The sequence below is a fragment of the Achroia grisella genome, unplaced genomic scaffold, assembly GCF_030625045.1.
Source record: "Achroia grisella isolate CSIRO2021 unplaced genomic scaffold, CSIRO_AGI_Agris_v1 utg534, whole genome shotgun sequence".
NCBI lineage: Eukaryota > Metazoa > Arthropoda > Insecta > Lepidoptera > Pyralidae > Achroia > Achroia grisella.
In genome coordinates, this window is record NW_026712920.1 from 1,012,673 (window position 1) to 1,029,404 (window position 16,732).

The following is a 16,732-nucleotide window of genomic DNA, read 5'->3' on the forward strand; positions in this document are numbered from 1 at the left end:
TAATTTTGGTCGAAAATATAATTTCTATAACTAATATAATTGACGATTGCTGGAGTACGTAGAGTCGCTGTGGTGATATATGTGGTATATGTCGATCACTCAAAGACTGGTCTGATAACCTTTCCTAATATTTTAGCACTAAATTAAAGCAGGTGATAAGAGAGATAATTTTGGTACGATGAAGAATGGTTATAGTTATACCCAATTAATACTACATGGACTGATATCAGATGTGTAAACAGAATATAGTGGAAAGTCGTTTGCAATTGTTGATGCAACTCTTGATATAATAATAATATTCTGGTATACCACCACAGGACCCATCAATATTTTATGGAATGATAATAATAAATAGTGGGGAGTTTTGAAGAAATTCCAGATTATGTTTTAGATAATCAGTTTTCAAATGTACATGATAAAGAAAAATACTACATGTAAATAACACGTTGCATGAGACAGAAAGAATGGAAAAAAATATAAGTATTTACCTTAAACCTACAAAATATAAAGTAGTGACTACTATGATAGAGATATTCTGGTCATAAACATACAACATTTTTTCAGAAGTGCTTTATACTAATCTTACATAATATTACACAATAACAAAGTGGAATAACGATTATATGAAAACAAATATAAAAGAAGAAAGGTGAAGTATGTGAAACACAGAGTAAATTGGAGTTAATATATAAATGTAATTTATATTCAAAAGAGGAGGAAAAATCACGGTGCTGGTTACGCTGGAAAGGCCAATCGCACTAGAGGCATTCGGCTTATGTGTGGCAGTATAGTGTCAAAATGAGTCCACCATCGTTGTAACGTAGCACACATGCCTCCAAGGAACAAATACCTAATAGAGTGGATTGATTCATGCTTGAAAAGAAAATAAACTTAAAAAGGAGAGAGATGTAGTGTATGTGGAAACACTAGCAGTTTATTATCTATCGTCTCGAGCCGAGCGTACACGGACCGCCGTGCGCAAGAGGGAAGGGATTCCCTGCGCAAGCGCCGCGGAGTAAAGACGTGGAGCTATGGCTAACGAGCCGATATTACGTCGATAACAACTTACATACAAGAAGACATAAATAACAAATAAGTGAACACTATACCGGCTAATCTCTGAAATTGCTGGACCGATTTTGACGGGACTTTTATTGGCAGGTAGCTGTTGTAATAAGGAGTAACTTTACTTAAGTTACTTTTATTTTAGAAAAATAAAGTTAAATTCCACGCGGACGAAGTCGCGAGTACATCTAGTATATCAATAAAACCGGTTTTACAGCTATAATTTTGCTGTCACGAACCGAACACCAGTCGAGGAGACAATTTTAATTGCGACCATAGTTATTTTAATGAAATAATTGTGCTCCCGCGCATAGAAGCTACTTACCCGGATAGGTGGCTAGCTTTTATTGCATCGCTCTGTGTGTAGCGTCTTATTTATAACACTTGTTAAAATACTTTAATATGAATATAATTGTTTTTTTATGCTATTGGAATGGCAAATATGTTGGTGGACCTCATGGTAAATGGCAGTTGTCGGTATACATGAACAGTGTAACGGTCATCATGATCTCACCTCCGAAACTGTGATAAATTCCTGGTGAATTTGTCGCAATGGGCTGACTAACCGGACCTATTCATCTTATCATCCTGCAATGGTTAGCACAGACGGATCCACTTATGATTATCAAGAGTTAAAAAAATACTTACCATTTTGTATCCATACTATAAGTATACAAGTGCGAGCTGATTTTGGTAGTCTGTAAAAAAATACACACTACGTTTCTTTTTTTTTTGGTTCGCTTTTCCCCTTTTTAGGGAAAGGCAAAAGGACTCAGCCCATACAGCCATTGTCTTCAGTAATATTTTCTTATATTATATTTTTTCTAATAATTGTCTTCAGAAGTTACAAATCTTGAAAAGTTGATATAACGTTATTTATTTAGTTTGAAAGATACCTGTCAAATTTACAAATCAGCAGGTAGTGACATTAGGTAGGTAGTTCAAATTAATGAAAATGATTTTTATTTCAACTTTACCCATCAAGCAGACATAGGTAAGCATTAAAATTAAACTACTTTTTTTTTTGAGGGTTGATAATGGAATGGTGCACCCACCTGCGCTAACGGTTTACGCTGACGGGGCACCAGTGGAGGATGATAAGATGAACATGAAGTCAGGTCAGTTAGCCCATCATGAGAAATTCAGCAAGAATTTATCACGATGGTTTCCAGGGGGAACCACGTGGAGGTCGACCTGACATGGTACATTGGTAGCAATGGGGTCATTAGTCCACATTACTAACAATTCCCTTCCCCCAATTAAACTACTTAGCTACGTACAGTTTTATCTGGACAAAATTATACTAAGTATAGGTATGTTTATATTTTATTATATATATTAATAGATATATTTATGTATATTTATGTACATTACGTGCACCACCTATCTTATCTTAATGTTACTTTCTCTACTGGTAGTCTGGAAGAGGTTGCTTAGCGATAAGACCACCTTTTATATCAGTTTATATAATATATCATTTTATGTGTTTTCTTTGTCTGATGCAATAATGAGTTTAAATAAATAAATATTTACTCCCAGTTCAGGATAACACACAATTCTCCATCTACAGTTGGGTTGAACTAGTTATTATTAAATTCCTTCTCAAGCTTTAAGGCTTATCGCCTTAACTTCTAAATTAACAATTCTTCAGATTTAATATTCTAGCGAGAAAGTAGGTACAGCGTAACAGAATATGCTGACACGATGGTCCGAATAAGAGGATTGTTAGTAATGTATTTATAACCTCATAACTAGCAATATACGTCAGTTTGACCTGGTAACTGTCCAGGTAAGTAGTCATTTGTCAACATAGACTAACTGACTTGAATGTATACAATTTATCATCCTCCACTGGTGCCCCGCCAGCGTGAACCGTTAGCACAAGCGAGTGCACCATTCCGCCTCCACGCGGTTCCTCCAGGTAACCATCGAGGTAAATTGCCATTTGCCAACTGGCTAACTGGCTTGAACGTATAAAATTTATCATCCTCCACTGGTGCCCCGCCAGCGTGAACCGTTAGCACAAGCGAGTGCACCATTCCGCCTCCACGCGGTTCCTCCAGGTAACCATCGAGGTAAATTGCCATTTGCCAACATAGGCTAACTGACTTGAACGTATACAATTTATCATCCTCCACTGGTGCCCCGCCAGCGTGAACCGTTAGCACAAGCGAGTGCACCATTCCGCCTACACTCTGTTCCTCCTGGTAACCATCGAGGTAAATTGCCATTTGCCAACATAGGCTAACTGACTTGAACGTATACAATTTATCATCCTCCACTGGTGCCCCGCCAGCGTGAACCGTTAGCACAAGCGAGTGCACCATTCCGCCTCCACGCGGTTCCTCCAGGTAACCATCGAGGTAAATTGCCATTTGTCAACATAGGCTAACTGACTTGAATGTATATAATTTACATCCTCCACTGGTGCCCCGCCAGCGTGAACCGTTAGTACAAGCACCATTCCGTTATAATCCATTAAAAATACTAGTTATTATTAAATTCATTCTCAATTCAAGCTTTAAGGCTTATCGCCTTAACTTCTAAAATATACAATTCTTCAGATTTAAGATTCTCGCGAGAAAGTCGTAACAGAATATTCTAACACAATCGCCCAAGTTTGTGGAATTAACTCGCTGCGAACTGTTAAGTAGATTACAGAGATGCAGTAATCAAATGAAATGTCGACACAATCTCGCGACGGTTGCAAACTCGAAAAATGCAAATTGCTCCGAGAATCCCTTGAAACAACCCAATCCTGGCAATATCCTATATTGGTCTGATTACGTGTTTTTATAGCGGTCAATCGCTATTGATTTTGCAATTGAAATACATGTTTAAGAGTCGATACTTAACTATAACTTTGCGTGGATAATCTTATATATAAAATTCTCGTGTCACAATGTTAGTTACGATACTCTTACAAAACGGCTTTACCGATTGTTATGACATTTTGTGAGCATATCGGATATCGAATCGGGCAACATCTATTTTTCATTCTCTTCAATGATAAGCGAGACCCACAAAAATTTCTTTTTGACAAAACTATTTATTTTATCAGGATTTGATATTAAAATAAATAAAGTCTTAAATTTTCACCCTTCTATCATTAACCCCATTAATGATAGAAGGGTGAAAATTTAGGACTTTATTTATCATTATTTACCAAAAAAAATTATCATTAATTATTTTTTAATAGCGACTTTAATTTTAAATTAAAATTAGCTAGTATTATAATACATTTTAATAATGAAGACCTATTAATAATAATATTCAAACAGCAACACACAAGTTTCTCGCTCATTCTTCTTCTGATGAATCTACGTTCCGAATGAGTGGTAGAATCAAAAATAAGACTAGTCAAGTGGTTGTATTGAGTTTACTTTAACAGAGATTATTTCAATATCTGTTTCTACAACACAAGCTCTGTTTACCTTGGGAATAGATGGTGTTGTTGTAAATTGTCCTAACATATTATTATTATTATTATAATCAATGTAATAAATCAAACATCTGTATTCGTGATTTCTTTTGATAAAAACAACATTGTTGCATGGCATTTCAATTGAATGCATACCCGCAATGAAGTAGGTAAGGGCCGAGCTACCGAACAAATCCAGATAAGAAATTATATTGTTATCTACTCTTATCTTATAAAGGGTTTAGGTAGTTAGATTTTTGTTGTTACTTAGAATTTACAGCTCTACATACGAATGTATACAAAATATAATCAATAACTATAATAAGGTTTTAATAAAATAATATTTTATGATAGGTGTTACATATGACTGTGGATGGTTATAAGAGAGGAAGGAAGGCCGAAAAAGAGATGGATGGACTGTGCGAAAGATGATATGGTAAGAAAGGGTAAATAACGAGATGACTGCGAACAGAGAAAAACATATTACGCCGATAAATGAGATAAAGATGAAACAGATGATGATGACCTAATTCATTCATTCATTCATAATTTAAGAGCCAAGCTATTGTCGGTGGAGCTCTTGCCACTGTCCACGATCTTCCATCAACCTCTATAAATGTTGGTACAATATGACTTTAATTTTGTTTTTAATTTACTTGATGTAGCTGTGCCTTGGTCTTCCCAAGGACAAAATTTAAAGATGATAAGAGATGATCGTGGAAAGTGGCAAGAGCTGTACTAAAAAGACCATGGCTCTTAAATTATGAATGATATAATGGACTGTTCCTTAATCTTCCCATTTATTCTCTCTATTTTTGCAAAAAATAGTTATAGGTAGGTACGTATATTTAAATAAAAATTAATAAATATATATTTGTATAAGTTTTTCTTACACCTATCACTGGTGTTCTTACTATGTCATTATAATGGCCTGTATGAAGGATATTCAATTACATTGCCTATTTCAAAATGTAGTTGAAACTATTATTAATTACTTAAATGAGCCAAACTTATAAAGGAATACAAGCATCCATATAGTATCTGAGATGTTGTCTGTATGAGAAAAATATTTGCAATAATAATTATAGAATGAGAGCCATTATAAGTGTGTATGTGTGTATGTACGTATAATACACAAATTATTACACAAGAATGCTTTTTTTTAATCATAAAATTGTCTGACATTCGTCTTAATGTCTCTAGCTCTATGTCAAATTTCATTAGAATCGTTGCGAATTTTAAACAAACAACCAGACATATTTATCTACGGTCTTATAATATTAGATTACACTGACATTTCATTCACGTGAGAATAAGTTAAAAAAAACCAATGTTTTTTTTGACGGCCCGATTCGAATCCAAGACTCGGGAATCTAACCTAAAACGGGTAGTAAGCCAGTGGGGCACAAATTGTTATTTTTCATACAACTGAAACTACCTATTACCATTCTGATACGTAATCCGAGTAAATATACGAGAAATACGACCTACAACCCTGGGGGGTGGTGATAGGGGGTCTGGGGGTTTAGGGTGCAGGGGTTGGGGGCACCTGTGTAGCGTTACAGCCGGCTGGGTGTGGTTTGCCGTTCAATAACTTAATACTCTGGAAAGGCTTTCACGCTGAAATCTCGCTGATGTTATACCGTGATCTACACGTTTTGATACTTGCTGAATATATTTTTTTATGATAATGGAATGGTACACCAGCCTACGCAAACAGTTTACGCTGTCGGGGCACGAGTGGAGGATGATAAGAGGAGCATGAGGTCAGGTCAGTTAGCCCATCGTGATAAATTCACCAAGAGTATATCTCGATGTTTTGTTAGTTAGTTAGTTCCGCGTGGAGGTCAAGCTGACAATCCTCTTTCCACCCATTGCTGAATATTTAAACAACTTAGGTTCGGGCCGAAGATTGTTAGTGGTGTGGTCTGTTGACCCTATTGCTACAAATGTACCATGTCGGGTGACCTCCACGCGGTTCCCGCTGGAAACCGTCGTGATAAATTCCTGATGAATATAATGAGCGAACTGACTTGACCTCATGCTCATCCTCCATTGGTGCCCCGCCAGAGTTAGCGCAGGCGTGTGAATAATTCCATTATCATTCATAAAAAAATAACTTGAGTCCTGAACCTTAGATCTCGGAGGAAACTACTGATATGCTAAACTGGTCTATATTACTATTCAATAAGGTTAAATTCATAAATATATATTATATCACGTAAAATGTATCAGTAATAACTAAACTTATAGGTAACTTATACCTATTTAATTTATACTTATCACATAAAACACATAATAGTTTTTTTAATTATGTAGAATAGAATAGAAAATGCTTTATTAAAATAAACTTAATTTAAGCATTTTGAATAGTCACCACAAATTTTTTAATCTACAGACATCCGAATGATCGATTCGGAAAGCTGTCTCCTCACAAGAATGAACAAGAAACTTGTATGTTGCACTTTTCGTTATCGTAATGTTATCATTATATTACAACATAATAGGTACCTATTAGGTAAGTAGAGTCTCTAGAAAGATATGTTTCTTTTGAACTACGTAATAAATGTCATAGCATAAAGATAAATTAAAATAACTGAAGTAGAAATGTCATATGTAAGTTGAGACGTCGTGTAACAGTTATGTTAATAAGTAGGTAAGAAATTATTTAACAACTTCAATATTGCTATTACCTACTTGTCAATTAGCGTTGATGTATATCGGAAATATTCTTCAACATCTAGTCGTATTTTGATTTAATGTACTGCAGCATCTGTAATTAATCAGCAGTCAGTCAACAGTGACGCGTGGAATAATCAGGTGCGTGAAACCTACCCGGCTGAATACGTGGATGTAGGCTATTAATTGCAGGTTTGCAGGTAATCGATCGAGGTAGAGACACGAGGTGCGTCGAGGGATCACGGCGGATCGGTCGGGCGGCGCGGGCGGTGTGCGTGACGGATCATGGCGGCGCGGGGGGCCGCGCCCCGCCGCCCTCGTTAAACGCGCCCGCCGGATATGCGCCCGGCGCGGTTGAAAGCTATCCGGCCCCCGAGCGGGCGGAGCGCGCGATTGGCCGCCGGGCTCCGCGCGCAGTAACCGATAGCCAATCGTGAGCGCGGCCGTATAACGCCCCCGGCGCCTCCGAGCCGCCGGCTCACACCGCGCGCGACTCCGCCGCGCACACTCGCACCGATGCGCGGCTCCTGGGACGAGTCCACGACGGCGGCGCTGCACGCGCGCATCCTGGACGCGCACCGCGGGCCCGCGGCCGACCGCGCCGCCGAGCCGGCCGCCTGCGCCGAGCCCGCGCCCGCGCTCGCGCTCAACGCCATCGAGCTGGCCGCGCCGACGCCGCTGCTGCCGCTGCCGACCCTCTCCTTCAGCGCTGCACAGGTCGCCACCGTATGCGAGACCCTCGAGGAAAGTGGCGACGTCGAACGACTCGCCAGGTTCCTCTGGTCTCTGCCCGTCGCACATCCCAATGTCGCCGAGTTGGAACGCTGCGAGGCAGTGCTGCGAGCTAGAGCAGTGGTAGCATTTCATGCGGGGAGACACCGCGAGCTGTATTCGATACTCGAGCGGCATCGCTTCCAACGTTCGAGCCACGCTAAGTTGCAAGCACTATGGCTCGAAGCACATTATCAAGAAGCTGAGAGACTTCGAGGACGGCCTCTGGGACCCGTAGACAAATATCGAGTCCGCAAGAAGTTCCCTCTACCGCGCACCATATGGGACGGCGAGCAGAAGACGCATTGTTTTAAGGAGCGGACGAGATCGCTTCTAAGAGAATGGTACTTGCAAGATCCTTATCCGAATCCGACGAAAAAGAGGGAATTGGCGGCGGCGACGGGTTTGACGCCGACGCAAGTGGGGAATTGGTTTAAGAACCGACGGCAGCGGGACCGAGCGGCGGCCGCAAAGAACCGCTCCGCGTTGCTGGGCCGAGGGTTCGCGTCGTCCTCGACTTACGACGAGGATTCTGCCGACTCGGAGATCAATGTGGACGAGGAGTAGCACGAGCACCGGCCACAGAGACTGATAGTGTAAATATTATCACGGTGATAAGATTTTTATACGGCGTGATGTTGGCGTTTCGACGCGGTTCACACGTTGCAGAGACGATTCTAGTGGCGTACAAACGATGCAATATAGACGAGAAGTTATCTTATTATTCTAGTTAGAGTCACAGATCCGTGATTTATGTGATGTTAAGGCATTGTAAACCAGTTTGTTAAGGGCATAATTGTATTGTTAAAAGTGTAAAGCGAGTGCTTGAAGTAATATCAGCATTTCTTCGTATCAGGTATGTACTACTCTATTTTGTAGTCACAGAAATAATTACTAGACTCTTGCCTTTAAAAGTAGGTCTTCGGGATTAGTTGGAAATTTTGATGCAATGGTTAGGAAAGTACAGTTCGAAGGTAACACAGGGTTATTATTTTATTGTTTCTAATCTCGTATACAATCATGCACCCCATGGTTTACCTAATTGTTAAGTGTAGTTTATTTATTTCATTTCCAATTGGAATAATTGATACGTTTAGAAAAGTTTTATGATTTTTTTAAAGAGAAGCATTTACTTTAAATATTTATACACGCTATTAATATTTTACCACTAAACATAGTCTCATATCACTTTTAGTTGTATCTACGTTAGTTGTCAGTAATGTACATAATTATGTTGATGAACTAGAATTCGTATGTACCTATATTGAAGGCTAATGAAGGTTTGTACCTGAACAAGAAACACTTTCTTCTTCTGCGAATTATATTTACCTAACTGTCTATTTATAGGTATCTATGAATTATTTATTTCCATTAAAGCAGCTGCTTGCAACAAACTCTAAATGCTGTAGACATATCCGTTTATTATCATCTGCTTAGTAATTGCTTATATTAGATTCAATTAGGTAATATTAAAACCGCAAGTCAATTTTTATTCTGTAACATTTTCAATTACATTTCTAGCAATATAATTGTATAAAATTAGATAAGATTCATTATTGGATTCAAGATTTACACAGTGTTTTAAATTAAGCAGAACATGTTTATTATTTATATCAATATTTCTATACGTAGAGTTATTTTTTATGTCTACAGCTGATTCTATAGTATAAACTTTGACTTCAACTCGGAAGTTATAATTTTCTATAAGTTGATCCTTACCGATATTTATTCCTACAATAGGACAATTGTATTTATTTTCCATTATTTAGATATTATTGAATTTTTATTTATATCTTGTAGATTATATACAAAATCTTGTGCATTATGGCTACCTACCTAATAAAATGCTAAATGGATGATTTAGGATGCGTATGTTAGGACTAGAGATTCATGAGAGAATTGTAAAAATGTATAATATAAATGCAAATTGTAAATACAATATCGACTTACATTACAGTCATTAAATTAAAATTGTTAATAAAATTATATTCGTAAACAAACAACTTGTATTATTTCATGAATTGGCATAACAAACTCCCGTTTCCTTAAAACATAAGTCTTATTGGGCATACATACTACTTATTGTAGTTATTTAGTAAATTAAGAAAAGAATTAAGTAAATAAGTACAACACACATGTATAAACATAATAAAAAAGAAAACAAGATCAAATCTGATTATATAAGTTACAACCATGCATCTTTATCATCATTACATAGTATAAAACAAAGTCGCTGTCTGTCCGTCCTTGTGTAAGCTTAAATCTTTAAAACTACGCAACGGATTTTGAATCGGTTTTCTTTAATAGATAGAGCGATTCAAGAGGAAGGTTTATATGTGTAATACATGTACACCCGGGCGAAGCCAGGGCGAGTAGCAAGTATAGTATAAAATGAAGTCGCTTCCACTGTCTGTACGCTTATCTTTTAATCTACGCAACGGATTTTGATGCAGTTTTTAGTATTAGATAGAGTGATTCAAGTAGAATGATTATATGTATAATACATGTACGAAGTTGGAGTGAGTAGCTAATTGACAATAAAATAGTTTTGATTATAATTATAAAATGATTATAACAAAGCAAAAGTTTTCATCAAAAACCACTAAACGAATTATAATGAAACTTTATAGGAATATAGCTTATACATCAGAATAACACATGCATTTTATGTGCGTATAAACGTGGTCTCAGTTAGTATTATATTAATAATTAAAAGTTGTATACCGGACAGACAACTAATAGTATTTTCTACCAGTATATATATTCATCTATGTTTTTTTAACATTTATCTCATAATTACTTACAAATAAATTAAATTGAAATAATTCACAATTTTTGCAAAATATTTCTTATCGTTAAGAATATATGTGCAACTAAATGAAATTACATAAATCACTTTTGCCACCTAATCTTTTCTATAATAAACAATCTACTAGTAAATGTGTTAAGTATAAAATAAACATTTTAATTTAAATGTTCTAAATAATTGAAGAATTATTTATTATTGTTTTATTGAACGATATATGAATGGCACAAGAATCCTTTTTTTATAACAAACATACTAACAATAAAAGTGTTAATTTTAAAATAAACATATTTAAGTATTCTAAATAATTAAAGAATTTATTTATTATTAATTTATTGAGCGATATATGAATGCCACAAGAAACCTTTTTTTATAAGAAACATGCTAGCAATAAAAGTGTTAATTTTAAAATAAACATATTTAAGTATTCTAAATAATTAAAGAATTTATTTATTATTAATTTATTGAGCGATATCTGAATGGCACAAGAATTCTTTTATTATAAGAAACATGCTAGCAATAAAAGTGTTAATTTTAAAATAAACATATTTAAGTATTCTAAATAATTAAAGAATTTATTTATTATTAATTTATTGAGCGATATATGAATGGCACAAGAACTCTTTTTTTATAACAAACATGTTAACAATAAAAGTGTTATGTTTAAAATAATATTTTGAACATAAAATAATAAATAATTACTTAAATTATTTAGAAATTGATTTTTAAGTTCTATATAATTTATTATCGGTTTATTGAGCGTACATCGCTCAATAAGCCGGTACATATGGTAGGCACGACAACTTAATTAAGTTAATGCTATAGATAACTTTGTATATTTACCATTCATCATTTGCGAAATGCATGTTCACAAAAAAATATAATAATTTATATAATTAAGATGTTAAACATTGTTTAAAATAAATAGAAATATACAGAAAATAAATAAAATAAACAGAAACCTTTAAATAAATATATATACTAATTATTTTAAAGAAAAGTAGATTTGAATAGTAGTTTTATTGGATTCAAATAATTTGGTTGAATATTAAATATATGTAGGTATATATGTAAGGTATTAAATATATTGTCAAAGCAAAGTTGGTCAAACCAAATTTCTAAAGATTATAAATAAATAAAAAACATATATGACCCATAATTTTTACATAGTATAAAATAAAGTCGTTTCGCTGTCTATTCGCTTAGATCTGTTAAACTACGCAACTGATTTTAATATAGTTTTTAGCAATGAATACCGTGATTAGAGGAAAGTTTATACATATGTATAATACATGTACACCCGTGCGAAGCCTGAGCAATATTATAAATGCAAAGGTACCTATATCTTTTTGTTTGATACCTTTTCACGAGTTAACGGGTGAATGGATTTTAAATTTTATTATAAAGATATCTTACTAATATTATAAACGCGAAAGTTTGTGTGTATGGTTCAAAATTTTTTCAAAATTCAAAATTAAAAAATCATTTATTCATGTAGGACATTTTAGCCGCTTATGAACGTCAAGTTTTTATTTTAGATTTTTTTTCCCTACCGTCCAGTTCGGTATATAGATCCAATTGAGAAGAACTGGCAAGAAACTCAATTGAATTACTTTTTTTTTTTGGTTGGCTAGATGGATGTTTGTTTTTAAACTTTACAGTAATATAGCGTATACATCATATTATATATAGCACATAGGCTATAATTGAAAAGATTTAATGTTATAAGTATAGATAATATATATATACATACTAGCTGTCCCGGCAAACGTTGTTTTGCCTTAAAATAAAAAAAAAATTTAGGGGTGGACTACCCCTAACATTTAGGGGGATGAAAAATAGATGTTGGCCGATTCTCAGACCTACTCAATACGCTCACAAAATTTCATGAGAATCGGTCAACCGTTTCGGAGGAGTATGGGAACGAAAACTGTGACAAGAGAATTTTATATATAAGACAAGATATAGCTATAATTAAAAATAAAGTAAAGATAGAATTCGACGAAAAAAATTTCGCCGAATTTCCATAATATCTTTTTAAAATAAGTGTAAATGTCAAGTAAGTGTGATGCAGACGAAGTTCCGCGGGTCAGCCGTGCACTTTGTGCGTATATCTAAGAATAGACAGGTATACGACAAACATGAACTATCTTCTATATAAAAAAATATTACAGAAGGGGGTGGCATCTAGCGTGAAAGTTCTCTGATAAAGTCGCCGGTAAATGCTAGGAAGAATAGAGGTATATATCTTGATAGAGCAAGAAAAAATTACCATGAGATGAGCCCTATCCTTAATTACCACTAATGTGGTATAAAATATTATACCTTAAGATAATTATATCTTCTGCTACATGAGTTTAAAAAAAATGAAATATTATAGGTACATAGTTATAAATATTTATTTTTAACGGTTTCCAATGTAGTTCGATAATTCTACGATTATAATTATAAATAATAGATAGAAATAGAAATAGTATCAGTTTCACAACAATAATGCAATATAAGTTTGTATTTTATTTATTTATTTAATTAATTAACACAATCACAGCTAATTGCCAACACGTTTATATTTTAAAACTATTTATACAACTTAAAATTATATGATGATAAAAATATTCTTATTTTAGTAATTATGGAAGGCTTCTTACTACTTACTTCTTCGTATAAACGTCAGCATCTTGGACCTTACCAAAAAATAAATTTAATAATTGCAATGCTCTCATAGTGGGAGAATCGCTAGCGTAGCTTGTGCGTACCGACGCATATATCTTTATAATTAAGCTGTATACCTATATATTTTGTATTTATTATAAATATTCGTCTTTTACAATCAGTAACTTTCTAGAATAAAGTGTAAATTATAATAATTATAATTATTGCGAGTCGGCGTCCAAATGAGGATCTCTATTGAAAATCATGTTCAAAGATCAGCGGGCGTATTATGAACTCTTATTCTCAGTTAGTTTACGGCTTAAACTGAACTGCCTGGAAACTGACTGGATTATAAAGAGTTCATAATACTCCCCCAGGACCAATTTAGGCCCGCCACCTTCTAGGCCAGTAAAGTAATATGGTTTATATATTATGTATATAGATGTGATGCATTTTTACTGTTTTTGTCCGTTTTTTAGTCTTTTGCTAATAGTCGTTTTTATTCATAAAGTTTAAAGAAAGAAAAAGAAAGAAAGAAAATTGTTTATTTGGTACACTGAAAATAATTTTAAAATTTTAAATTACATTTTTATATTAATAATTACAGTACCAAATAGGTCTCCGCTCAGCATATGTCGTGACGGAATGCCACGACGCTGGATTTCAGCGGATACCTTCATATATAATAAATATAATAAAATAATAATAATAATACACATACATACATAAATCTAGGCGGATAACACAGAGTAAACATTTACGACATACTATTTACTTTAAGAATAATTTATTATTTTTTTGGGCAGCTCAATACATTTATATGTCTTTTTACGCATTTCTTTGCTTTGTTGTCATTGTTTTTGGTATATGTGTTTATATATATTATTTTCTTTTGTTTGATTTTCTTGTTCGCTTTTTTTTCTCTTAATGATTTGTATTGTATTTATTATTTCTATTTATATGTTATAATAATTTATATGCTGCTGTGAGCATCGTCATTGTTGTGTTGTGATGTGTGATAGTAATAAATATTATTCTATTCTATTCTATTCTATTCTATTGTTAATTTGCAATTATAATAGGATTCGAGATAAGTAAAAAAGCATTAAAAATAAGTTTTTTTTATTCTACCACTCATTCATCACAAGCAGAACAAGCAGGTTGTTGTAAACTTTTTAAAATGTTCAATATTGCATTTTTAAGATTTCGTGTGAATACAAACTACCAAGTAGCAAGTTCTTTACGTTTTTCTATTAAAACCAAATAAACTTATTTTATTGGTTGATTTATTTATTGCAGTATAACGAAAATGTAAGGCATATCGAAACAGAATGTGGTTAAGTTTTTACAATATTTTTGTGACGCCCTGAAAGGTGATAAGAATATAGGCACAGGATCTCACAATATTTCTTTCTACTAATTTAAAACAAATAAGTTCATAACAATCGTATTGGTAGAATTAAAAAAAAATTTGGTCTAGCTATGGTAAACATGCTTCTAAACGAGCTGTGGTCGATAACGCGTTATTTATTTTCTTGCGTTCGTTTTACTTTTAACTTAATTGGTTTGAAACACCTTTTAGGTATTTACATATTTGAAGTGATCATAGATCATGATGAGGGAAAAATGAATTCATTCATTCATTAGACGGGCTCTGGTACTCTAATTACACTCTTGGGAAGTTCAAATTGCTTAATCGGTGTATATAACTCATTAAATCGTTCGATTGGTACTAATTATCGTTTTTAACATTTAACTAGCTATTCGTCTCGGCTTCGCCCGGGTGTACATGTATTATACATATAAACCTTCCTCTTGAATCACTCTATCTATTAAAAAAACCGCTTTAAAATCCGTTGCGTAGTTTTAAAGATTTAAGAGATTTATTTTTATACATAGGGACGGACAGACAGCGACAGCGACTTTGTTTTATACTATGTAATGAATATGATTTGAGAGTGTTTGATCTGCGAATTTAATATATTTATGTATTATATAGATTTGTGACTATATCTTTTGATTGAATAATCTCTATTTAATTAAATATAATAATTTAATAGCTGATATAATAACTGACGGCTTTGGTGTTCTACTGTCTTGTTTCCGATAATCCCAGGTTTGATTCCTCAAATTAACATTTGTATTGATGAGTATGTTTGTTTGTAACGGTTTGGGTGTTATCTATGTATATCTAAACTGTGACTTCACCGAACAGTCACTAGTATAAAAGTTTAAATAAAAAAATAATACTCATTTTATTAGTAACAGTCAGTTCCTCGTATGAATGAGTATATTACGGCGTATGTTGTATGCTCGATGATAAAGAAGCTATCTATGGGTAAAAGAGTTTTTTGAATTGTTGAAGTATTTTGTGCGTTTATCTATGGTATAGAATGGTAACATAATAGAAAAGGTGGACTTACCTACCACAAGCCTTCTCTACTACAAACCATAAAGTTTAAAAAAATAAATTACAGGTATAAATACCTGTACTTTATTTTTTATATGTATATTAAAATTACATATTTTTAAAAATAATTATAAATACCTGTAATTTTTTTTATATGTATATTAAAATAATTATCATTTAAGTTTTTCCATCATATGTTTAGTGCCGATAGTACAAGATCTACCTTATTTTGGATTACATTCAGTATAATAGTAATATAGTTTGTGGTCTCACTATTATTTATACTAGTGCATAGATTTTATTTTAAATCGGACCTGAGAAATATTAACTTTAAGTTAAACTTTTGAGACACCTGCATCGCTAAATACCCTCGTTTACTGAGAACGATTATCATCACAGCTTCGACATTAGGCACGTATGGCAACAGACGTCAGTCTATACAGCCCAAGCTCATTAGCTAACGATATGTCCGTTAATTTGTTTGAGTTGCAATTAACATGTCGAGTTCGATGCCCGGCTGTATGTTACTGTTGTCGAAGCTTTAAAACAATAATAAAAAAAAAATAAAAACCCGCGCTCTCGTTTGACAGCTCCGGCCGTTTACCAATTCGAATTTTAAATGATACTTAATTACTGCTGTACGATTGTTTGTTTTATCACAATTAGATAAGGTTTATTATTTAAGTTGAGTAGTTGACAAGTTGATAAGGTAAGTTTGTAAATGGCCGATAATAGCTCGGACAGTGTCAAAACAAACGATATTGTGGACTAATGTTACAAAATTAATAAGTCTGATTTGTAGTTTATTTTGTTAATACTCTATATTACATTGTGCATTGTGTTACGTGTCTGTAAACTGTCAAAGCATGAGCAACTGATCTGATATAGTTATACATAGTTACCTACTTATGTTTATCTATATATTACA

The 16,732-nt window shown here is 33.9% G+C and overlaps 1 protein-coding gene across 1 annotated transcript; it reads left to right on the plus strand.

Annotated features, from left to right (window-relative positions):
* The first annotated feature begins 6,176 nt into the window (after positions 1-6,176).
* LOC131847447 (homeobox protein SIX6) lies at positions 6,177-9,927 on the plus strand. Its single transcript, XM_059197035.1, is given in 4 exon segments — positions 6,177-6,184; positions 7,344-7,425; positions 7,428-7,466; positions 7,469-9,927. Coding segments are annotated over 4 exon segments (1,164 nt in total). The 3' UTR covers positions 8,504-9,927.
* Positions 9,928-16,732: the final 6,805 nt, after the last annotated feature.